Source organism: Ranitomeya variabilis, chromosome 6 (assembly GCF_051348905.1).
Source record: "Ranitomeya variabilis isolate aRanVar5 chromosome 6, aRanVar5.hap1, whole genome shotgun sequence".
NCBI lineage: Eukaryota > Metazoa > Chordata > Amphibia > Anura > Dendrobatidae > Ranitomeya > Ranitomeya variabilis.
This window is the reverse complement of record NC_135237.1, coordinates 105,854,519-105,881,598: the sequence shown is the minus strand read 5'-3', so window position 1 is coordinate 105,881,598 and position 27,080 is coordinate 105,854,519. Positions and strand designations below refer to the sequence as shown.

At 39.3% G+C, this 27,080-nt stretch overlaps 1 protein-coding gene across 2 annotated transcripts in view; it reads right to left on the bottom strand.

Annotated features, from left to right (window-relative positions):
• The window catches only part of KCNH8 (potassium voltage-gated channel subfamily H member 8), a 728,911-nt gene that overhangs the window by 240,257 nt on the left and 461,574 nt on the right, over positions 1 to 27,080 (bottom strand). Inside the window, exons 7-8 of one of the 2 annotated variants that reach the window (XM_077268880.1) lie at positions 18,950 to 19,157; positions 1,871 to 1,951 (exon numbers count right to left, since the gene is read on the bottom strand). In XM_077268880.1, the coding sequence (XP_077124995.1) occupies positions 1,871 to 1,951; positions 18,950 to 19,157 (289 nt within the window). The remainder of the gene's footprint in view (positions 1 to 1,870; positions 1,952 to 18,949; positions 19,158 to 27,080) is intronic. The other variant, XM_077268882.1, reaches the window with a different exon arrangement.

Genomic DNA, 27,080 nt, shown 5'->3' with positions numbered 1-27,080 from the left:
TTTGAGATGCATGTCATAACGTCTTGACTTTATGACGTGCATCGCCCAAAGCCTAGTCAGCACCCCATAAACATATTTTGTGAAATCATGATGTGTGCTGGGATGGAATGGTCAGCAGGGACATGAGAGGCCAAGTCGACAGAGAGCTAAGGCCCAGATTTGAAGGAAGTCTAAGAAAATGTGTGCGAATGTAGGAAGTGAAAAAAAGAAGCGTGGAGTAAGAGATGGTAGACCTGGGAAGTAGTGAAACAATTGAGCAGTAAAGTGAATAATACTTTTTGTACATTCAGAGAAATGTCAGCCAGCTGATTTTGCATGGAACATAATGTAAAAAAATCCATATTCTAGATAATTTAAATATTTGGAGAGGAGAATTAAATTCCACTGGTATAAATTTGTTCTTCTCTACTCAGTACTTTTGAAAACTGATTTATCCCCCTTTTGCATACCATCACAAAAACTGGCAAGATAAATATAACATGCAGGCAAGTAAACTATATAAAAACGTAATAAAAACAGTAATACTATTTCAATTCAAACAAATTTTCACCCAAAATAAATTATTGCTTTTTTTCTTTAGTTACTATTTGCAGCCATTATTTTGCCAAACAATATATGTCCTGAATATTAAGGTTTAATAACATTTGAAAATAATAGTAAGGTTGTCTTGCTTGCAAACCCTGCAGATACAGCCAAGTGGTGTGATTGTGACACAGTCAAAATATGGGCAAAAATTTAAAAAAATGTGTGTGGGTGACTTCAGTTTTCTCAAAAGCATGCTTTAACATTGCATTTTTTAACAGCATGTTGTTTAGCAGGTTAATTTTTGGAACACTGAGTGTTCCATGATTAACTTTACCTATTAAATTTAGGCAATGCCGTAAAAAATGCACTTTTTGTATGAGCAAAAAAACACATACTGTCAACCACATGTGGTTTTTGACCATGTCACAGCTACAATGTCTGGCATTGACATGATTGTTTGAAGTATATTCATAAGTCATCCCTCAAGATAAATTATTATAGTTACCTGTATTTCTTTTGACTGTTGAGATAAATACTTTCATTTTTTGAATATTTAAGAAAATATAGGTATGGCTTCTATTTAATCTAAAAGATATATTTTTCCTTATGCATATTACATTGAAAAATCACGTTTCAGAGATACATTATTTCCCATTTTGCTTTTTCCAATATGAACAAATGAATTTGAAATTGTATTTTTTAAAGAACTTGGTGTTTTCAAAGAAATCAATTATTAACATATTTATTTTACACTTTGCATTTCTTTGAATATATTAATTTCTGAAACATATACTTGTAATTTTATCCTACTAAGAAATAGGAATATTATGAGCCAATTTTAGCAAAATCCTTAAAAGAAAGGATTATTTGGCAAATATTTATTTAAAAAATACTTGAATATAATATGTTAATGTATGAAACCTATGATTAACCTGTTATTTTTACTTTTTATGGTTAAGTTTAAATTATTCACACCATAAGAAAAAAAAACATGATTAAGGACTGACATTCTATTTAATTTAAATGTACCAAATTATTTGTGTTTATTACATTTGTTACATAATTTTTAAAATATTCATGTTAATTTTAAAATTTAGCACTTTGATATTTGAAATGTTCTACGGAAACTTTTTCACTTTTTAATTAAATTAGGAAAAGGTATGGTTAAGAAATATGAAGTAGAATAAAGGTTTGTAAAAGATAATTTATGGAAATCTTTTCTTTCTATGCATATTTTATCAACAAAAATAAATTGTGGACGAGTTTTCAATTTTTATCAAAATATATCAATTGGCCAAATTTATTAACGTTATATGATAAAATCAGGATAAAATAAGGCACTTACTTTTAGGGCGGATTTTTAGAGCCTTAGATTCAGTGGTGTTTGACACAGTTACAATCCACTTCCCGGACTTATTTGTTTCTTCTTTGTGAATACACCCAGAGAAACAGGAAGGGAAAAAAGATGACAGTAGTGTAATAAGGATCTAATCGATTTGGTTCTGACATTTAATGGTTGCTATGCTAAGTAGCTACACATCTATTATTATTTGCTAGGGATCAATATATAGTTCATGTAAATTAAGGAACGTGTAATTTGCTATTTTAATATATACATTATTAATTAACATAATTAAAAATGTAGGGTGATATGAAATATAAGACTCACAGATAGGACTACATATAGAGAATGGTAAGGATGGGGGAATATGAAATTGAGTTATATTGTTTGATTTTAGCAGTTCTTATATTATACAGATTACAATCACAAAGTTGTCAACAGTTGGCTACACAGCTGGATGGTCTAGCTATGATGGTGGAGGATTGAGCTATAAGAATATCTAGATTTGGGTAAACGGAAGAAGAACTACTAATATTGGAGCACATTTTACAATAACATCCTAGTTATCATGTTGTTGGAGGAGTCAGTTTATTTTACCATTTCACACACATGGACAACTTACTATTTTTTGTTGCTAAATATCACATCTTGAAGCACTTTAACCCTAGAACGCATACCTGGGGCCTCGCAGGCCTGCCAGGTTACTTGTTTTCTATTTTCTGTAAAAGTACTTTAGTTAGAATTTTGAAAATCTAGGTAATCCTCAGGTATATAGTTGTTAGTAATTTCCAGTTATTCATATATTTTTATGTTACAGACATTTCGGTATAACAACCTTTTTTTGGGACTACCCCATATTCACGCACCTGGGGCCTTTTAGGCCTGTACTAGGTTTACATGTGATACTCAGTCTTTTTGTCTGTATTGTTGCTGGGGAAGAACTTTTATGACTCTGCTATTGCTGCTATTTCTGGGAAGAGTGTGGATTCTGCATTCCTTTGTTTCCAATATCCTTGATGTGTCAGCCCTCAATAGCTACATTGTTTATTGTCAAACTAATCCAGAATTTCATGCCAACAGGAAAGAGAAGAGACGTCTATATTTGACAGAACTTTGTTATGAACTTTTGATGCCTACTATGATGGAGAGAAGCAGCATGATATGCTTATCAAGGCAAATTACGGAGGCAATGATCCGATGTGGAATACGCTTTCTGGAACATCCAGAGCAAAGAGAAAAAAAAGAAAGCGCTGCTATATTTGTCCAGCAAAGAAGGAAAGAAAATCGGAGCGTTTCTGTTCTACTTGCGGACAAAATGTATGCAAGGAACATTCAGCCGAAAAAATAATATGCAAGAATTGTCGGGGGAATATGTAAAGTTACAAATAAATATTCCTGCACCAAGTTTGCTATAACCAAAAAATGTTTTCATAAAATAATTGCATATAGAATGCCTATATTTGGCGTGCCCATTTACTTACTTTTTGTTGTTTTATGCACCTAATTATGTTTTGAAATATACACATCTTAGGCTGTGTTCCCAGTAGCGCTGGGGTTCACCAGAAGGGGATCCATAATGGATCTGACCTCCTGGTAACTCCAGCTAAGGCTGCCGGAATGGTGGGATTCCGCCAGCCTTAGCTGGGGTCACCAGGAGGTCAGATCCATTACGGATCCCCTCCTGGCGGACCCCAGCACTAGTTGGAATGCATCCTTACCTTGCAATTGTAAAATAAATGTTGAAAAGTATTTTTATTTGAGTTATTCCGTGTTATTTGCACACAGGCCTAAAAGGCCCCAGGTGCGTGAATATGGGGTAGTCCCAAAAAAAGGTTGTTATACCGAAATGCCTATAACATAAAAATATATGAACAACTGGAAATTACTAACAACTATATACCTGAGGAATACCTAGAGTTTCAAAATTCTAACTAAAGTAATTTTACAGAAAATAGAAAACAAGTAAGCTGGCAGGCCTGCGAGGCCTCAGGTATGCGTCCGCCAGCCTTAGCTGGGGTCACCAGAAGGTCAGATCCATTACGGACTCCCGTCCTGGCGGACCCCTGCGCTAGTGGGAATGCATCCTTACTTTGCAATAAACTTTGAAAAGTATTTTTATTTTAGTTATTCCATGATAATTGTAAACAGGCCTAAAAGGCCCCAGGTGCGTGAATGTGTAGATTTCTATGGGTATGCGTTCTAGGGTTAAAGACGTTGTTCACTACTTTGACAACCTCTTGCCGTACTGCTCGCTTGACGCCTATAAAATAATAAAGCTTATACTCACCTCCTGTTTCAACACCATTCCCCAGGGCTCTCCCCAGGGCTCTCGAGAGATGTTGTGACACATGACGCCAGAGCCCAATCAGCGCTGGCATCCCTGTCCCCACCTTCGGACAAATCAAACATGAAGAGGAAGTCTGTGAACAACCCAGACTTTCTCTTCATGATCAATTTGTCTGAAGGTGGAGGTGGGTGTCACAGCACCACATGAGAGCCCCAGGAAGAGTGACTTGAGACACAGTGGGAACGGATGGTGAGTATAAGCTTTATTATTTCATGGGGCCAAACATTTTGATCAAGAAGGGTTTTTCCTAGTAGTGGACAACCCCTTTAATGTCAATTTTGATTATCAAAATATAAAAACTAATTTTAAAAACAGTTTATTGAAATGGTAGAATTGAAACAAAGCCCAATATATACTACATAACCAATTAAAGATTCAATGAAGAATGCTAATTTTTTTTTTAATAAAATGCACAAAATAGGTTTTCACCAGTATTTCCCAGTATTTAATTTATTACTGGACATTATAGCTCCATAATGAAGTATTTCATTTTCCAGTTACTTCAGGAGTAGACTTCTGAAGCCAAATTCTTAAGCATCTGGAAGAGGTTCTGTGATGATGATAATCTCTAACATATTGTCAGGAACTACTTCCTTGTTGCATCACTCTTACATTGTATGTTGCATGTGGTATTCTTAGTTTTATTACTTTTTTTATCTACAATGACAGATGAAATACATATAGTTGGACTATTATGTAAAATATATGCTGCAATATATCATGTGCACAGGCCCTGCAAATTATTGAAAATAAAAAAAAAATCAATTAGCCTTGGAGCACTTTGAAAACTGATTTTTCAATTTTTATTCTATTATTTATATTTTATAAACAGTAAATAATGGTAAAACATAGTTCTACGTTTTTGGTAAATTATCTCTCTGACAGAATTTGAAATATATATACTTATAAATAGCTAGAGGAAGACACAGAAAGTAGAGAACATCCACAATGTTTTGTAGTGAAGCATATAATCCCATACATGAAAATGAAGGTCGGTTTCCTGATGATTGCTTCAATAATGTCCACTTGCTATGTGGAAGAAATGTTAAGGTATCAATACAGGATAGATAATGTATTGAAGGTTACACCTGGATTGTGAGCAGTTGGAATGAATTAACTCTTATTTACCTCTTTAGAACATTAGTGGGTGACTCCAAAACTGATTGTCAACTATGATGGGGACTTTAGCACAGTTCACTGCATGTACAGTACTAAAATAAAAACTAGGAAGTCCTATTAATTTAACTTAAGGTAGTACTTTGACATTAGGATCTTTAAATAGATCAATAGGTTGCACATCAAAATAAGATGTATAATAGTGTGATCTGCTTAGAATTGGCAGAAAACAGTGATACCCAGCTACACTCATCTACTGTTCAGGGAAGTCTGGCTAGAAGTGGTCTTCATTGAAGAACAGACAGTAAAAAAACCTCTATTGAAACAAGGCCAAGTGACTCAATTATGCATGAAAACATGGGAAGAAAAGTGGCTGCAAGTACTTTTGAATGATAAGGTAAAATTTGAAATATCTGTTTGTAACAGATTGCCTCTTCACTAAAGGGCTGGAGAGTGGAACAATAATGAGTTTCTGCCAGCCACAGAGAAGAATAGTGGAGGTTCTTTGCAAATTTATGGCTGCATTTAAGCAAATGAAGTTGGGGATTTAGTCAATGGTAACCTCAATGCTGAAAAATACAGATCAATACTTATCCATACTATAATACCATCAGGGAGGCATCTGATTGGCTCCAAATTTATTCTGCAGCAGAACAACCACCCCCAAGATAGAGGTAATGTCATTAAGAACTATATTCAATGTAAAAAAGATCAGTCCTGGAAGTGATAATATGGCCTCCACAGAGACCTGATCTCAACATCTTCAAGTCTTTCTGGGATGAAGAGACAAATAGGTTTGCATAAGCCTACATCCACAGAAGATCTGTGGTTAGTTGTCCAAGATGTTTGGAACAATCTCCCTGCTCATTTTATATTTATTTTTCAAATGACTGTGGGCAAGTGTACCTAGAATAGTTGATGTTGTTTTGAAGGCAAAGGATGGTCCCAGCAAATATTTATTTGATTCATAATAAATAAATTATTAACACTTCTGTTTTTAAAAGCATTCTTACTTAGCAGCATTTTTTTCATACTGGCCTAAAGTTTTTGCACAGTGCTGTATATAATGCATAAAATCTATATTATATTTAAAAATATGTGAACACCCTAAGGGCTACATACTGTAGGTTGTTTCCTTAAGTCACATTTATTGTTTGTGTCTAACTAAACCTGGCATAAGAGCTATTAAAGTGATGAAAGTCTTGAAAAGTAAGGACTGAGTCTGATGCAAAATAACATATTAGAAACATCTGAGGACTCTGATGCTTTACCTCAGTTATCCTAACACTGGGTATATGCTGTAGACAATGAATGTTCTTTCTATCACTAGTAAATGGGGATTAGTCAGGATGATTCATCTGCTGATTGACGTCAGGACATCTCATTCACGAACTGATACAGCTGTTCCTGAAACCCTACATTAATTAGAGAAGGAAGGGATTTGGGAGGCAGCTTAGAATCCTACTAGTCTAAATCCTTGTTTTAAACTATGTAGGATAGGCATTTAGATATCAGAGAAGCCATTCATTTCTCATAGATTGTAAGCTTACAAGCACTGCCCTCACTCATGTAATTGCTGAACTATGTGTTAATCTGGAATGTCTCCTATGAGCCACATGAATTGTAAAGTGATGCGGAATATGTCGGCACCATATAAATAATGATTATTATTATTTTATTATTCATTTATTACATTTTGTGTTGACCTTGTTCGCTATGACAATCTTTAATCAATTTAGTCAAAACATCCTAGCCTACATTATGAATTAAAATAATTGTGTAGTTAATGTCGATTTTAAAAGAGCATATAATCAGTGTCTGAATTAAAAATAAATAAAAACAGATTATATCTATTATGCAAAGAGTGAATAATAATTATTGGGACAAAATCATACCTGAATGTGGCTCTAGTCATTGTTAACTTAAATGCCAAAAACGAAAATCTTACTTATTAATTGTCTATTTTTTCTGCAACTGTAAATATACCTAGGTCATGATATACGTTTGACTGGATCAATTCTAATGGTCCTGCTGAATCGTTTGACCCCCCAATTTTTTTTTATAAATAATGGTCCATTTAAACGATATCTTATAGTACAGTGGTAAGAAGTATTGAATGAACGCATGAATGAATCCCAGTCAAGTAGACCGAGTCTCTTGAAATTCAATTCAGACAAATTTGTTGAATGAAAGGAAATCTGTATAACTCTGCTCCCTGCCACTAATTAATAGCTTTCGGCCTATGCACGTTATGCATCAAAATCTGCCAATCAGTGGTGTGAGGATATACACAGCACAGCATTCAGACAACATGTACATCTGCAGCAGACAAAATTGTGATTCTGTCAAGACAGCATGCAGCACAATAAGATGCATTGCTGGAATAAGGGCCCCTACCACAACTTGATGCTGCTCTCAGATGTGGTACTTGTCTTCAAACTACCCTGTAGTTGTCCCACGTCACTGCTCCGATCAGCAGTTCTACATTCTGTCTTCCATTTTATCTCTGGGTCTCCTGTTCACTAAACCCCATGTCATCACATGAGACACCGAGCACGTCATTGAGATGTGTCACACTCTGTATGACTGCGTGAGGCCTAGTGAATGGAAGATATGGCCTGATAGAAGATAAAATAAAGAGGATAGACGACAGTAGATAGCAGCTAAAAGCACTGATGGGGAGACTGGTGGTACGGTATGATTGAAGGAGAAGCGAGTATTAGTTTTTTTTAATCCATTGCCATAGAGCAGGATTTGCCCCAAGGCGAGTTATTAAAAAAATCAGATTTTAGTGAATTATTTCTAAAATTAAAGATGAATTTTATTTGTTCCTCTCAGAATTGTTGATAATAACTGAACAACTCTCTGCTAGTGATTACAGAAATGCAGCAATGAAATGAATGTATCCAAATCTAATCTGAATACATTCAATTTATATGAAAGGAGAGCTAATCACTTAAATGATCACTGTTTTTTCAAGAAACTTTGCATAAATCTATAGTATATGTAAATATAAGAAAATTATAACATACACTGCTCAAAAAAATAAAGGGAACACTAAAATCCCACATCCTAGATATCACTGAATGAAACATTCCAGTTGTAAATCTTTATTCATTACATAGTGGAATGTGTTGAGAACAATAAAACCTAAAAATTATGAACATAAATCACATCTAATATCCCATGGAGGTCTGGAGTTGGAATGATGCTCAAAATCAAAGCAGAAAATGAAGTTACAGGCTGATTGGGGTCCTGCGCAACTTTCTACGCCAGAGAGGGAAAGCCAGCGACTGGGAGACCGATGTTTGTAGCCTAGGGAGAGGTTAATACCCATGGAGCTTCCTAGGCTATGAATCTCAGCCCGCAGCTGTATATTTAGCCTTTACTGGCTATTACCATAGGGGAATCCCCCAAAAATGATGTGGGGTCCCCCTATAAGTAAAAGCCAGAAAAGGTTATGTGGACAGCTGCGGGCTGAGATTCATAGCCTAGAAAGGGACCATGGTTATTGGTCCCCCTGGCTACAAACACCAGCACTCAGCCACCCCAGAAAAGGCGCATCTCTAAGATGCGCCAATTCAGGCACTTAGCCTCTCTCTTCCCACTGCCCTGTAGCTGTGGCATATGGGGTAATAAGGGGTTAATGTCACCTTTGTATTGTAAGGTGACATTAAGCCCATTAGTAATAGAGAGGTGTCAATAAGATACCTATCCATTACTAATCCTAAAGTTTCACTCCGCAGCCATTTTTTTTGGGGGGTGGATCGTGCCCTTATCACGCTATGACTGAGCCCCCATGTTGGCCGCCATCGCTGCCTCTCACACCGCACATAACATGAACAAGCAGGCAGCTGATAACAGAGGACAATGGAGGAGACTGCACAAGGCAGCATTTTATAATTTTATGGAACTTTTATATTTTTAACTCTTTCCCTCCACAGCCAATTTTTTTCTTTTTTGGGGGGGATCACGCACTAGTCACGCTATGACTGAGCCCCCATGTTGGCCGCCATCGCCGCCTCACATGGTGCGAGTGCTGTGCGATTTTTTCATCACACTCATTTACTTCTGTTGCAGGGTGTGATCTGTTTTCTGATTACATTCGCAGCATGCTGCAATCTTTTTCCAGCCTGATTGTGATCCGATACTAGCTGCAAAACAAATGCAGATGAGCACACAAACATAGATTAACATTGGTCCGAATTCAATCCGATTTTTTATCGGATTGAATTTGTCCAATTTCATCGCAAGTGGGCATGAGCCCTTAGGGATGAACAAACCCGAACTTTAAAGTTTGGCGTTCATCCTGGACACAGTGCTGAAATCTGAACATAGATTTCTCCGTGTAGTCCATTTAAGTGTTCGGAGTTTCTGGAGAGAGAGATTCTGTGAGGGTTATCTTACTTTGGCTGCCTCCTAACTTTTACTATGACAATTTTACAGCACCAAAGTTTGAGTCCCCATTGACTTCTATGGGGTTCAGGTTCAAGTTTGGGTAGAGTTTTGGTACCCGAACCAAACTGAACTTTGGACTGAAGTTTGATTGAATCCAACAAACCCGAGCATCCACTAGTCAGCATCAATTTTTTAAATAGATTATGTACTAATATGAAGTGCATACCTCAATGTTTATATAAGCAGCAGACACAACCAGCAGTTAATTTTTGGTTTCCTAAATTACTACAATTTTATCAGTGTACTAGACCCATGAAATAATATGCAAATTGATTTAGTGTATAGAATTACAATATTACTAAGTAATTTTATTACAGCGTACTATATGTGTACTATGAAATTGACAAGAAAAATAATCTTAGACATGAGTGAAGTAAAAAAAGGTTCAATATTTTGTTCTTTTATTTCTCCTTTAAAAGGGTTGCTAATGACAGAGTATTTAAATCATATCCACAGAATATGCAATAAATGTCTAAGAAATGCAGGTCTCTCCTCTGGGATTGAGACTTAAGGTACTTTCACACTAAGCGACTTAACAACGATAACGATTGCGATCCGTGACGTTGCAGTGTCCTGGATAGCGATATCGTTGTGTTTGACAGGCAGCAGCGATCTGGATCCCGCTGTGATATCGCTGGTCGTTGCTGAAAGTCCAGAACTTTATTTGGTCGTCAGATCGGCGTGTATCGTTGTGTTTGACAGCAAAAGCAACGATGCCAGCAATGTTTTACAATGGTAACCAGGGTAAATATCGGGTTACTAAGCGCAGGGCCGCGCTTAGTAACCCGATATTTACCCTGGTTACCATTGTAAAAGTAAAAAAAAAACCAGTACATACTCACCCTCTGATGTCTGTCACGCCCCCCGGCGTCCGCGCTGCTGCTCAGAGCTTCCCGCACTGACTGTGAGTGCCGGCCGTAAAGTAAAAGCAGACCACAGCGGTGACGTCACCGCTGCGCTCTGCTTTTACTTTACGGCCGGCACTCACAGTCAGTGCGGGAAGCAGACGGCGAGGGACGTGACACCGGAATGTGAGTATGTACTGTTTGCTTTTTGTACAGTTACGATGGTAACCAGGGTAAACATCGGGTTACTAAGCACGGCCCTGCGCTTAGTAACCCGATGTTTACCCTGGTTACCCGGGGACTTCGGCATCGTTGGTTGCTGGAGAGCTGTCTGTGTGACAGCTCCCCAGCGACCACACAACGACTTACCAACGATCACGGCCAGGTCGTATCGCTGGTCGTGATCGTTGGTAAATCGTTTAGTGTGAAGGTACCTTTATGCAGTATCTAGAACAGGAATCCATGGATCTCTTATTCCAGCTGGTGCTCAGCAGTAGTGATAAGAAAAATGGCAGCATATGTACTGACTCCATTCATTGATAGAGGAGATCCAAATGTAATCAACAAAGTGTGATTTGCTGTATTTGGAACTCCCATAGTGAAAAATATAGAGAATTGGTGCATGGTCAGCTATTTCTCCTGCACTGACGTAGGTCACACTAAGTGCTGGGGGGACCAAGGGACCCTTGATCTATAGATAGGTGAAACCCACAACTATTAGACATGTTATGGATATGCCATAAGTGTCTGATGTGAGATAACTCCTTTAAGCTCAGTAAATATTTGCCACATTTACAGAATCAAATATTGTAAGGTATTATTCAAAATGATGCAGCAAAATATTCTTTTAGAAACAAACTAAATAAAAATGTGCACTGATAAAAACAGTTATTGTTCTTGTCTTCTAATTACTATTCACTAGAAGGCCAGAATGCCAAACATCAAATGGGAATGCAATACTTCAAATCTACACTCACCGGCCACTTTATTAGGTACACCTGTCCAACTTCTTGTTAACACTTAATTTCTAATCAGCCAATCACATGGCGGCAACTCAGTGCATTTAGGCATGTAGACATGGTCAAGACAATCTCCTGCAGTTCAAACCGAGCATCAGTATGGGGAAGAAAGGTGATTTGAGTGCCTTTGAACGTGGCATGGTTGTTGGTGCCAGAAGGGCTGGTCTGAGTATTTCAGAAACTGCTGATCTACTGGGATTTTCACGCACAACCATCTCTAGGGTTTACAGAGAATGGTCCGAAAAAGAAAAAAAATCCAGTGAGCGGCAGTTCTGTGGGCGGAAATGCCTTGTTGATGCCAGAGGTCAGAGGAGAATGGGCAGACTGGTTCGAGCTGATAGAAAGGCAACAGTGACTCAAATCGCCACCCGTTACAACCAAGGTAGGCCTAAGAGCATCTCTGAACGCACAGTGCGTCGAACTTTGAGGCAGATGGGCTACAGCAGCAGAAGACCACACCGGGTACCACTCCTTTCAGCTAAGAACAGGAAACTGAGGCTACAATTTGTACAAGCTCATCGAAATTGGACAGTAGAAGATTGGAAAAACGTTGCTTGGTCTGATGAGTCTCGATTTCTGCTGCGACATTCGGATGGTAGGGTCAGAATTTGGCGTAAACAACATGAAAGCATGGATCCATCCTGCCTTGTATGGAGCATCTTTGGGATGTGCAGCCGACAAATCTGCGGCAACTGTGTGATGCCATCATGTCAATATGGACCAAAATCTCTGAGGAATGCTTCCAGCACCTTGTTGAATCTATGCCACGAAGAATTGAGGCAGTTCTGAAGGCAAAAGGGGGTCCAACCCGTTACTAGCATGGTGTACCTAATAAAGTGGCCGGTGAGTGTATATATGCTTATTTAACATGGTCTTAAGTACTGAGCAACCACCCCATTCTCTGTGATTCCAACTATTACACTATCCTAAAATGTTGGCACATTGCAATGCTAATCAAGATCAACATCTCACAGCTGAAACTAGGAATTGCACAAGGTTAGTGTGAGCTTGTGGCCTACTGTATAGTTATGCAAACTAGAAATGAGCAGGTGTGATAAAATCTGAATTTGCCATATTGTGCACATTTTACATGGAAATTTGATTTGGAGCTATTTTTTTCCTTAGTGAAATGAATGACCCTTAGGCTATGTTCACACGATCCTTTTTTCGCTGCGGATCCGCAGCGGATTTGCAGCTGCGGATCCGCAGACGTTTTCCATGCAGGGTACAGTACAATGTTACCCTATGGAAAACGAAATCCGCTGTGCCCACTATCCTTTTTTCGGCATGAAAATCAGCGCGGATTTTCAGCGGAAAAAAAGAAGTACCATGTCAATTCTTTCTGCGGATTCCGCAGCGGGTTTCCACCTGCACCAATAGGAAAATGCAGCTGGAAACCCGCAGTGGAATCCGCAGTAGAAAAAGGACTGAAAACCGCAGTGAAAACCACCGCAGGTTTTGCACTGCGGTTTTCACAAATCAGGACCTGAAAAATCCGCAGCGAAAAAAGGATCGTGTGAACAAGCCCTTATAATGCTCTTGGATCCAGAAGTCCTCCCTAGATTGTACGTCATAAGGTTGCGGCACATGCCGTGACATCGAGTGTCACCATAACATTCCAACACACATCTCTCAGGCCTAGTCAAGCACTCTAGGATGGGTTTTCACGCTGTGGCTAGGCTCAAAACAACCCTGAATGGGGTCTATTGTGAAGTCCTGACCTAACATGAAGATGCAGCGTGCAGTGGCGGTAAAAAGATGCACCAAGGATCGTAAAGGGAAGAGTAAGCAGCAAAGATGGTCAGAGAGGTGAACAGTGAAGTGAGTATTAATTGTTTTTTTTATGTATTGACGGTCCTCTATTTATCAACTAAATTAAGGTGAGATGGCATCCAGTTTCCTGAATTAACGCTGAGCAAATTACAAAAAAAATCTGAAATTGGACCACAAAAGTTGTTGCACAATTTGTCCTGAGTACGCCAATACCCCATATATGGGGGTAAACCATTGTTTGGGTGCATGGCAGAGCTCAGAAGGGAAGGAGCGCCATTTGACTTTTCAATGCAAAATTGGCTGGAAATGAGATAGGACGCCATTGCGCGTTTGGAGAGCCCCTGATGTGCCTAAATAGTGTAAACCCCCCACAAGTGACACCATTATGGAAAGTAGATCCCCTAAGGAACTTATCTAGATGTGTGGTGAGCACTTTGAACCTCCAAGTGCTTCAGAGAAGATTATAATGTAGAGCCTTAAAAATAAAAAATCATATTTTTTCACAAAAATGATTTTTTCACCCCCAATTTATATTTTTCCCAAGGGTAACAGGAGAAATTGAACCCCAAATGTTGTTGATCAATTTGTGCTGAGTACGCTGATACCCCATGTATAGGGGTAAACCACTGTTTGGGCGCATGGCAGTGGAAACACAATGTTAGGGCTAGCGGAATGCACCAAATAATTAGAGAGATGGTGTAAGGTGCGTTCGCAGCCCGGGGTCCACCGTGCAGAGATGGAACCTGCTGCTGAGTAATGATGGACTATATGGCGGTACAATGAGGATACACACATGGGTTAACTTCACCCTGTGTGAAGCAAGCGAACCCTGTTGCATCACAGGGTCACGGTACCGCACAAAGAGTGCGTCTGGACCACTTGCGCTCGACACCGCTACTGGGTGTAAGACTATAAAAATAATAGTAAATTAAAGCACAAGAGTGCGAGCAGTGCTGCACTGGCGGACACCACCAACCATCCAGACTTGGGTTACAGCTGCAGCAAGTGCAGAACCTTCCCAGAAGGACCAATGGGAGGCTGCCACAGAAGTTGAGCACCTTCAGGACCTTCCTAAAGGACCAATGGGATTTGCTGCAGCTTCTAAGCATGGGACCCTTGATCTCCAATGAGAGATCTTACCCTGGGCATGCTCAATATGTGAAAAGCAGGACTTAGTCCCAGAAAGACCTGCTCGCTGCTGAACATTGCTGGCTACAAGGACAGAGCCTGGAAGGGCAGTAGTAACCAGTCGTCAAGTATCAGCCTGAGCTAGACGCTGAGACCAACGTCTCCGCTGAGCAGACTCCACTGGAGAAGAATGGGAGACCGCACCTTTAAAAGAACATATATACAATGCCTACAAGTAGTATTCAGCCCCCTGCAGGTTTAATAAGATGCAAATAAGTTAGAGCCTTCAAACAAGAGCAGGATTTATTAACAGATGCATAAATCTTACAAACCAAAAAGTTTTGTTGCTCAGTTAAATTTTTATAAATTTTAAACATAAAAGTGTGGGTCAATTATTATTCAACCCCTAGGTTTAATATTTTGTGGAATAACCTTTGTTTGCAATTACAGCTAATAATCGTCTTTTATAAGACCTGATCAGGCCGGCACAGGTCTCTGGAGTTATCTTGGCCCACTCCTCCATGCAGATCTTCTCCAAGTTATCTAGGTTCTTTGGGTGTCTCATGTGGACTTTAATCTTGAGCTCCTTCCACAAGTTTTCAATTGGGTTAAGGTCAGGAGACTGACTAGGCCACTGCAACACCTTGATTTTTAGCCTCTTGAACCAGGCCTTGGTTTTCTTGGCTGTGTGCTTTGGGTCGTTGTCTTGTTGGAAGATGAAATGATGACCCATCTTAAGATCCTTGATGGAGGAGCGGAGGTTCTTGGCCAAAATCTCCAGGTAGGCCGTGCTATCCATCTTCCCATGGATGCGGACCAGATGGCCAGGCCCCTTGGCTGAGAAACAGCCCCACAGCATGATGCTGCCACCACCATGCTTGACTGTAGGGATGGTATTCTTGGGGTCGTATGCAGTGCCATCCAGTCTCCAAACGTCACGTATGTGGTTGGCACCAAAGATCTCGATCTTGGTCTCATCAGACCAGAGAACCTTGAACCAGTCAGTCTCAGAGTCCTCCAAGTTATCATGAGTAAACTGTAGACGAGCCTTGACATGACGCTTTGAAAGTAAAGTTACCTTACGGGCTCGTCTGGAACGGAGACCATTGCGGTGGAGTACATTACTTATGGTATTGACTGAAACCAATGTCCCCACTGCCATGAGATCTTCCCGGAGCTCCTTCCTTGTTGTCCTTGGGTTAGCCTTGACTCTTCGGACAAGCCTGGCCTCGGCACGGGAGGAAACTTTCAAAGGCTGTCCAGGCCGTGGAAGGCTAACAGTAGTTTCATAAGCCTTCCACTTCTGGATGATGCTCCCAACAGTGGAGACAGGTAGGCCCAACTCCTTGGAAAGGGTTTTGTACCCCTTGCCAGCCTTGTGACCCTCCACGATCTTGTCTCTGATGGCCTTGGAATGCTCCTTTGTCTTTCCCATGTTGACCATGTATGAGTGCTGTTCACAAGTTTGGGGAGGGTCTTAAATAGTCAGAAAAGGCTGGAAAAAGAGATAATTAATCCAAACATGTGAAGCTCATTGTTCTTTGTGCCTGAACTACTTCTTAATACTTTAGGGGAACCAAACAGAATTCTGGTGGGTTGAGGGGTTGAATAATAAATGACCCTCTGAAAAGACTTTTCACAATTTAAAAACAAACAAAGAAATAACATTATTTTTTGCTGCAGTGCATTTCACACTTCCAGGCTGATCTACAGTCCAAATGTCACAATGCCAAGTTAATTCCAAATGTGTAAACCTGCTAAATCTGCAGGGGGTTGAATACTACTTGTAGGCACTGTACATGACCAGTAAACCAACACCGCTCCAGGCTGTATAGGCCATAAAAATGTAACCATGCACAGATGGCATAAAGAGCTAGCTATAGATATATAGATATAGGCCTTCACCTCACCCCTCCTCCATCTTGGAATCTTAAAAGTCCACCTGGCTTTAACCATTGCTCCAAGCGCTGGTATTATACTTAAAACTATGGACAGCCCATAGGCTATTTCAGCCTCTTTGTAACATTCTGCATCACGTTTAGTGATTGTTTGTCAGGATGTATGCTCTGGTTTTTCCCAGGTTTGCTATGTAATTGTCATTCTTGACATATTCTCTTCTCCCTTGTGGCTATTTGTTTGTATGGGATTTTGATATTGTGGGAAATTATTCCCATATCAACAGGGTTACCTACCGGAGAAGTGGGATTTATTATACATTATTATATGTTTTCCTTACTGGGCTGGTCAGCATATTGGTATTCCATTGTGCCTTACTACTGTTTTCTGTCTATGGGCTGCTATGTAATTGTTTTCCAGCATAGTATTGTGGGAACATTTTCAGGGGTTATAACCCATTATACACATGTTTATATCGATAGCTAGCTCTTTATGCCATCTGTGCATGGTTACATTTTTATGGCCTATACAGCCTGGAGGGGTGTTGGTTTACTGGTCATGTATATATGTTCTTTTAATGGTTTTTAATATTGTCTTGTTTGAGGTGTGAATAAAGATTGTTCTATTTTTTGTCATTATACTGTGGATGTGCATACCTTATTAGTCTAGTCTTTCTCTTTGCTTATTCTGATAAACTTTTTACTGACTAGGTTATGCACCCCGTTTTGTATTATTAATTGATATATCAGTGATAGTGGTGCACCTGTTTCTTCTAGTGACTGATACTTATTAGCAGTTGTGTAAATTGAGGACAGATGATTGTATACAGTTACCCTGGCTTCATTGACCATGCTCAAGAAAACAAAGCTCAGCTTCCAGTTCTTGGACCACTCTGGTAAAATAAAGCTGCAGTATTGTTTACTAAAGACAATGTGGACAAATTTTATATCACACCGATTGCATAAATGAGGCACTATGCATTTCAACATACTACGGAGAAAATGCAATTAATTTCTTGAAAGGGTAAGACCTTTATCTGCGCTACAGCAGAAGTTTTTAAAATAACTTTAGGTGGCTTTTAGAGATGAGCTGATCAATCTGTGGAGAATCGAAGGTCCAGACAAATTTCCTGAAATTCGTGGTTCCACCCAAATTCAGACAATTTTAGATTTGATTCGCAAAGAAAAAATAAAACTTTACTGGCTTTATTTCTCACACTAAATTTTGCTTGGCTTAGTGGGCTTCCTGTTAATGCCCAAAAGCTATAACATAACATACTAGATTTTCAAGTGGATTATCATACCTTTTGCAGTGTTGGTTAGTACACCACTGGGCCTTTGAAGATCTTTAGTACAGTTGGGTACACGACTGGGGATATGTATGACAGACCAAGATTCTATTTCTAGATGCACCAGTAAGACAGATCTTATTGAAATGACATGCATTATTTTTGTGGTCTCTCTCTCAATGTCTCTCTTTCTCTCCCTCTGTCTCTCCTTCCCTTTCAAATATTGAGATCCACACAAATTAAATTGCAGGAAATAAATTTTGGAGGAAAGTTTGATAAAGCTGGCAAATTTGAAATTCAAACGATCCTCTCATCTCTAGTGCCTTTATATTCTTTAGTAAGGTGTTCAAGTTGACTTAATGTGATTGTGTGCTTACAATTAGAGATGAGCAAATAAATTAAAGTGGCTATAAATTCTACTCAAATTTTACAAAAATCTGCATTAATCAAAATGCAGATTGATTTATCATCAACTTTTACATGGATTTCACAAAATGGCAACTGGATGGCCAACATTAACCTAAACCATAAAGGGCCATCAAAATGTTAAAAATGGCAACAAAATTATATGCACTTTACCACTGTCTGCTCTGGCCTGAATTCTCCTCACTGTCCCTTGTCCAGTCCTCAACACATCTTCTTCCTGTTGCCACAAGAGCTGAAATCTCTGGCCTCTACATGCTAGGCTGGGGCTTCCAGCTGTAATGTGGCATGGTACAGTACTGAACATGCGAGAAGAGGCCCAGGATTTCAGCACTCGTGGCGGTGAAAAGAAGATGTGACAAGGATTTGATGGGGGATGGACAGGAGCAGAAAGGTTGGAGAGGTGAATGATAAGGTGAGTATAAGTATTTTTTGTTTTACATACTAGAACTATAATGTTCTGGGGTCTGGAGAATAAATTCTCTGCAAATCAATTTTCCATGCGATCTGGCAAATTCTAATTATGCTACATCAAATCTCTACTTCAAAATTAGTTGAGAAGGTGAAAAATACTGTAAGTTTACTACAATTTGTAAGTTCAATAAAATATAAACATTTTGTCATCTTGCTTAGATGTGCCAGTATATATGTACTGTAAAAATAACAATTATTTTTCTCATAGAGGATGATGACAAATTCCCTTTATTATATTTGAATTGAAATAGTATAGTTATTAAATTAAGTTATCAATTCAAAGATATGATACATTTATAGTGGAATGAGTCTTACCTATATCCCAAGTAAGGGGGTTATTTTCTTCCATTTCCATTCTGCCGATGACATACCAAATGCAAGCCATCCAATGAGCCAGAAGGGCAAACATGGACATTAATAAAGTAAGGACAATAGTGCTGTGTTGGGAATAGCGATCCAACTTCTGGAGAAGACGTAGTAGCCGTAATAATCTGATGGTTTTCAAAAGGTGAACAAGAGAAACCTACAGAGTAATTACAATAATCACGTTAAAATGTGACTGCATGATCTCTCCAGTCAAGTGTCCTTATAATCCTGCAACTAGCTGTGTGATGAAAAATCAACAAAAACAACAATTGTAATGGTAAATTGACACAAAAAAATGAAAAGTTTTCTCTTAATAGAAACAATGAACAACAAAAGTTCAACAATGGACAAATAATACCCTATGATAGTAATAAAGCTTGGTTATTACTGATATTACTGATTTCTTGTTATATATGTTATGAGACTTTATTTAACTATACTTTGAAAAGTATATTCAATCATTAATTTTAAAAGTATACTGTATACTGCTTAGACTGTTTTTTCTGAGTATATAATTATTTCTGATATCTTTGAAGGCAAATATAGCCTTATTCCTGCCATCTAAAATACAATAACCAAGACAGAAACGTGACAGACACCATTATAAATTCAACCATGTGAACCAGGAAGGTAATGTGAACAGAGCCTTACATTAGCAATTAAGGGGTATCTAAATAACGTGGAACAAACAAGGAGTTGTAGAGACAGCATAATGAAATGACATGAGACGAGAAGCAACTAACAATGGAGTAACAAAAAAGAGACAAAACAAGGTGTGATTGGAACCCTCTATAAAGCCTGTATACATGCTACTAAATAATAGCATACATACAACAAAATGCCTATTTATCTTCATTTAGCTGAGTTTAGAACATTTTTTAAGTACAATCTGACTTTGACTTAAATATAAAATGTTTTATGTACACTAAAATAGTTTTAAGATCTTTTATACAATTTTCCTGACTCTGAGATATAGGGTAACTCCATATTTGATGTATTCCTTGGTAATTGAAAAATAATATGGACTGAGACATATTCCTAACTTTGTGTGACATTTGTATTCTCTTGGGTTCCCTTACAAATTGAAATAGCACTATGTACACACGTGGTGAAAATTGTTGGTACCTGTCAGGACTCTGAACATTTTGATTACCTTTTGTGCTTTACTGCCCTTTTCCAAGATGGCGTCTTTGGTCTCATGTGCACTGTGTCTTCCTGCTATATAACTCCACCCTAGCCTTTAGTCTGTGCTAGAGTATACTGCCTTGCATCCAGCTCCTGATGACTCCCTGGCTTTGCACCTGCACCTGTACCTGCTCCTGTGAACCTGTGTGGAGATCTGCTACTCAGCTCTGAGTTTCTGCTGCATACATCGGTTTCCAGTAATCCTCCATCTGGCTGCTTGTGTTTGTTTCCATCTGCATTTGCTGGACTTGTAAGCTGTTGCTGCTCTGCTTAAACCTGAGACTATTAACCAGGCCTCCCTGGTTGTGCTACGATATTATTTGAACTGCCTTATAAGCATATCTATCTCTGTTTGGACTAAGACAAGGACTTATTCGTGTCAAGTATCCTCAAGAATAATTGTGCTTCATAGACTTTCTGGGTGATTGCATTTTCCTCTGAAGTTCCCTATAGACTGCTAAGCTGCGATTAATATTTACACCAAGTGTTGTGGACTTGAGTTTCTCTCTGCACCTGTTTGAATCACCGTGTGATAATATAGACTTTACCACTTATAAAACAGTGTCCTGTAGTTGTCTTGTTCCATGATTGATTGGAATTACTGCCGTTAGCCAAATTTTCATACAATTCTCAGAGCGCCTCCACTATGTTCACTCCTTTCTTTACCAATCTGGGTTATCATCCATGTATCTTACCTAGGTCTCCGATTTATTCTCCGGTTCCAGCAGTTGAGGAAAGGCTTACTGAGATGAGGCAAAATCTGGAGGTTCTGAAGGAATCCCTGACCATGGCTCAAGAACGTTACAAGAGATCGGCTGATAGATTCCGTAAACCTGCACCCATGTTCAAGGTAGGAGATTCCGTGTGGTTATCAACTAAGAAGCTGAAGTTAAATGTTCCTTCACAAAAACTTGGACAGAAATTCATTGGTCCTTTCAAGATCAACGGTATTGTGAGCTCTGTGGCCTGCTGTCTGAAGCTGCCTAGGACTATGAAGGTACACCCAGTTTTTCATGTATCTTTACTAAAGCCTGTATCTCCTAATACCTTCCAGGGACGTGTTGTGCCACCTCCGCAGCCTGTGGTGATTGATGGGCAAGAACAATTTGTGGTGGAGGAAATTATTGATTCCAGGATTCGCAGGAATCTGCTCCAATATCTTATAAGATGGCAGGGATATCTGTTGTGAATTAGACTTTTTGGCTCCCTCTTGTGGTCACTAGTGGTATGACTCTGGGATTGTCTTTTTTCTGTTTGGCACTCACCTGGGTCGTTAGTCCAGGGGTGTCGCTATATTAACTTCCTGGATCCTTAGTCCAGTGCCTGGCATCGTTGTAATCAGATCCTTCTGTTGCTCCTGTCTGCTGGTCCTTGCTCTTGCAAAATTAAGCTAAGTCTTGCTTCTTTGTTTTTTGAGTTTCTTGCTTTGCTACTATTTTTGTCCAGCTTATACTAAATGTGATTTCTGACCTTGCTGGAAGCTCTAGGGGGCTGGTGTTCTCCCCCCGGCCGTTAGACGGTTCGGGGGTTCTTGATTATCCAGCATGGATATTTTAATAGGGTTTTTGCTGACCATATAAGTCATCTTGCTGTATTCTGCTATTAGCTAGTGGGCCTCTCTTTGCTAAATACCTAGCTCATTCTTATGTTTGTCTTTTCCTCTTACCTCACCGTTATTATTTGTTGGGGGCTTGTATCCAACTTTTGGGGTCTTTTCTCTGGAGGCAAGAAAGGTCTTTCTTTTCCCTTCTAGGGTTAGTTAGTTCTCCGGCTGGCGCGAGACGTCTAGAACCAACGTAGGCACATTCCCCGGCTACTTCTATTTGTGGTGCTAGGATTAGATATATGGTCAGCCCAGTTACCACTGCCCTATGAGCTGGTTTTTTGTGTTTGCAGACTTGGTATTGTTTCCTGAGACCCTCTGCCATTGGGGTCATAACAGATATCACCCTGAGGAAGACTCTTGGGAACCTGTGGAAAACATCAATGCCCAACAGAAGATCTCTCGTTTTCATCAGAGATTCTGTGAGAAACGAGGTCCAGGATCATCCTGAGGCCACTTCTAAGGAGGGAGTAATGTCAGGACTCTGAACATTTTGATTACCTTTTGTGCATTACTGTCCTTTTCCAAGATGGCATCATTGGTCTCATGTGCACTGTGTCTTCCTGCTATATAACTCCACCCCAGACTTTAGTCTGTGCTAGAGTATTCTGCCTTGCATCCAGCTCCTGACGACTCCCTGGCTTTGCACCTGCACCTGCACCTGCTCCTGTGAACCTGTGTGGAGATCCTGCTACTCAGCTCTGAGTTTCTGCTGCATACATCGGTTTCCAGTAATCCTCCATCTGGCTGCTTGTGCTTGTTTCCATCTGCATTTGCTGGACATGTAAGCTGTTGCTGCTCTGCTTGAACCTGAGACTCCCTGGTTGTGCTAAGATAATATTTGAACTGCCTTATAAGCATATCTATCTGTGTTTGGACTAAGACAAGGACTTATTCGTGTCAAGTATCCTCAAGAATAATTGTGCTTCATAGACTTTCTGCGTGATTGCATTTTTCTCTGAAGTTCCCTATGGACTGCTAAGCTGCATTTAATATTCACACCAAGTGTTGTGGACTTGAGTTTCTCTCTGCACCTGTTTGAATCACCATGTGATAATATAGACTTTACCACTTGGAAAACTGTGTCCTGTAGTTGTCTTGTTCCATGCAAAGAGTCTCCTGAGTTATCCCTTATAATCTTTACAGTACCCCTCGCTTAATGGCAGAAAAACCCATAATAGTCACAGAAATAACTTTAATCTGACAAAAGTAGTAAAAAATAAAAAATCTATGAAAATTAGCAAATTAGAATTAGACATTGCTTTTCAACCATGCTTCCATAGAATTAAACAAATTAAAACTCATGAAATAGGCCTGGACAGAAATGATGGTACTCTTAACTTACTACTTTGTCGCAAAATCTTTTGAGGCAATCACTGCAAACAAACTATTCCTGTAACTGTCAATGAGACGTCTGCACCTCTCAACAGGTATTTTGGCCCACTCCTCAAGAGCAAACTGCTCCAGTTGTCTCGTGTTTGAAGGTTGCCTTTTCCAGACAGCATGTTTCAGCTCTTTCCAAAGATGCTCAATAGGATTTAGGTCAGGACTCATAGAAGGCCACTTCAGAATAGTCCAATGTTTTCCTCTTAGCCATTCTTGGGTGCTTTTAGCTGGGTGTTTTGCAAGACCCATTACCTGCGACTGAGACCAAGCTTTCTGACACTGGGCAGCACATTTCTCTCTAGAATCCCTTGATAGTCTTGAGATTTCATTGTACCCTGCACAGATTATAAACACCCTGTGCCAGATGCAGCAAAGCAGCCCCAGAACATAATAGAGCCTCCTCCATGTTTCATAGTAGGGACAGTGTTTTTCTTCATATGCTTCATTTTTCCATCTGTAAACCTAGAGCTGATGTGCCTTGCCAAAAAGTTCCATTTTGTCTAATCTGTCCATATGATATTATCCCTGAAGCTTTGTGGCTTGTCAACATGTAGATTGGCAAATTCCAGTCTGGCTTTTTTATGATTTTTTTTCAACAATGGTGTCCTCCTTGGTCGTCTCCCATGAAGTCGACTTTGGCTCATACAACGACAGATGGTGCGATCTGACACTGATGTTCCTTGTGCTTGAAGATCACCTTTAACCTGTTTAGAAGTTTTTCTGGGATCTTTTGTTACCATTCGTATTATACTTCTCTTTGATTTTTCATTAATTTTCCTCCTGCGGCCACGTCCAGGGAGGTTGGCTACAGTCCCATGGATCTTAAATTTCTGAATAATATATGCAACTGTAGTCACGGGAACATCAAGATGGTCTTATAACTTTTACCTTTAACATGTTTGTCTATAATTCTCTTTCTAATCTCCTGAGACAACTCTTTCCTTTGCTTCCTCTGGTCCATGTTGAGTGTGATACACACCATGTCACCAAACAGCACAGTGAGTATCTGTAGCCCTATATATAGACCCACTCACTGATTCCAAGATTGTAGACATCTGTGATGCTAGTTAGTGGATACACCTTGATTTATCATGTTCCTTTTGTCACATTATTTTCAGGGATACCATCATTTCTGTCCAGGTCTATTTCATGAGTATTTTTTTTTAATTCTGGGGAAGCATGGTTGAAAAGTCATTTGTTCATGTTCATAGATCTTTTATGTATTATTACTTTTGTCAGATTCAAGTTATTTCTGTGACATTGTGGGTTTTTCTGTCATTAAGCGAGGGGTACCAACAATTTTGACCACGTGTGTAGCTGACATTACCCTGACAAATAAAAGTAATTTATCTTATTATTTTAAACATAATATGATAGTTCATTTTACAATCCCTAATTTATATTATATTTATAATTAATGGTTATTTAGTTTGATATTAGCACATTTTTTATTAGTATTTGTGGAATAGTAGATATTTTATAAACTATGATCATTGGAAAATATTGATTTAAGAAATTTGAAATATAATTTTTGATAACTATGCATTACTTCAGGTATTAATGTTGTTCTACGCATGAATTAAATCTTTTTAAAAATTTGAAAACAAAAATTGAAAAAATACAAAATGTAAAAAGTATACTCTGCAAAATGTAAGATTCTTTTTTTAATTTAACTGAAAAATAATAATTAATGGTTATTAGAGTTGAGAGACATTTTTTAAAAAAGAATCCAAAAACAAAGTAATGAAATTTGAAATTGAATTGCTTAATGTCAACCCTGATGATTGTAAGAACAGGATGCAGATGCTTAAAGAAAATGATAGGTCCTTTTAGTATAAAGTGGAGAGATAAAGACTAACATTTGGAATTCATTCCTTGGTGCGTACCAGGTTGTCCTTTTGTGGGCATATGCCAACGTCATAGGCAGCAATGGAAGCATTGTAAAAAAAATAATAAAAAAAAAATAAAGAAAAATAAAATGTTTTTTTCTTTTCAAATGTGTTGATTTTAATTTCTAAAAAGTTTATTTATATTACAAATCATGGCTGTATTTTTATTCACTTATTAACATAGCTTTGTACTTTTAAGGTGTTCTGGCATCATTCAAATTAATAATTTCAAAACTATTACTTTGATTTCTTTCTCTTTTACTATTATAGTTGCTTTAAATTTGATTTTTTTCATGGTCTAATTTCTTTTAGTAGTTCTAATATTGTCAGTTTTACATTTTTACAATAAGGAGGAAAGACTAAAGCAGGGAAGTAATGATCATCAGTGTCTGTTAATTATATGATTTAGAGTTTTTAGCAGAAATAATTCTAAACAGACAAAATGTATGAAGTTAATGTTGAAACTTAAAGAAATTTTTCATTTGTAAAAAAGTAGACCCAAATGTTTCCTGTATTGTGACATAACAAAACGAGATAGTACTCATCCTCTCCTGGTCCAGCACCTGATCTCTGCAATTAAGTAGCGTAGCTACCGGGGGGGCAGACGGGGCCGTCGCCCAGGGCCCAGAGCTCAGAGAGGGCCCACCCGGAGCTACACTACTGTAACTGTATCGGCTGTACAGTTACCTTCTGCAGCGGAGCAGGGAGAATCGATCTCCCTGCTCTGCCGCCCGCTATGGGGCCTCTGAGCTGGCCAGGGGGGCCGGTGCCAGTAGTGGGCCCCCCGCCCATCACCGCACTGATGAGGGAAAGATCGCTGCGCTGCGCTCCTTCTCCCGTCATCCCCCTGTCAGCATCTGGCATCACCGATGCTGACGCTGACAGTGGGCACGATGATGTCATCACCTGGTGCCTGCTGTCAGAAGATGAGAGGGAGGTCGGAGCACCGCTGGAACAAGGAGGAAGAGAGGTGAGTATTTATTTATTGTTTTTTATGGGGGCTGCCTTATACTTCAGGATCTGCCTATAGGGGGGCTGCCTTATACTTCAGGATCTGCCTATAGGGGGGCTGCCTTATACTTCAGGATCTGCCTATAGGGGGCTGCCTTATGCTTCAGGATCTGCCTATAGGGGTGCTGCCTTATACTTCAGGATCTGCCTATAGGGGCTACCTTATACTTCAGGATCTGCCCATAGGGGGGCTGCCTTATACTTCAGGATCTGCCTATGTGGGTGCTGCCTTACACTTCAGAATCTGCCTATGGGGTACTGCCTTTTACTACAGGATCTGCCTATGGGGTGCTGTCTTATACTACAGGGTCTGACTGTGGGGTGCTGCCTTATACTACAGGGTCTACCTATAGGGTGCTGTCTTATACTACAGGGTCTGCCTATGGGGGTGCAGTCTTGTGCTATAGAGTCTGCCTATGGGTGCTGCCTTGTGCTATAGAGTAGACCTATGGGGAGTGCAATATACTATATGGAGTCCTATGGGGAGTGCATTATACTATATGGAGTCCTATGGGGAGTTCATTATACTATATGGAGGCTTATGGGGAGTGCATTATACTATATGGAGACCTATGGGGAGTGCATTATACTATAATTAGGATGATTTGGGGCATTATACTATATGGAGACCATATAGTGGGCCATCATACAGTGTGGAGATTACAGTGAAGAGGCCATAATACAGTGTTGGAGCCTTCAAAAAGTTTGGGGGCTACTAAGGGGTCAGTATACTGTGTGGATGGTATTATACAGTGAGGGGGCATTATACTGTATAGGGGAGCTGCACAGGGGGGAGACTCGGAACATTATTTAATGTAAAGTGGGCACTTCTTGTTATAGGGGATCTCTGGTTACTGTGACTATAAAAGGGGCACACATGGCAATATTACTCTCTAGGGAGCAAAATGTGGGCACTGTTTCTAGGGCACTTGCACCCGGCATTACTATATTATAGAGGGTTGCTTTAGAAGGCACAGAGAACCGCACAGCAGGTGCAGTAATAGGG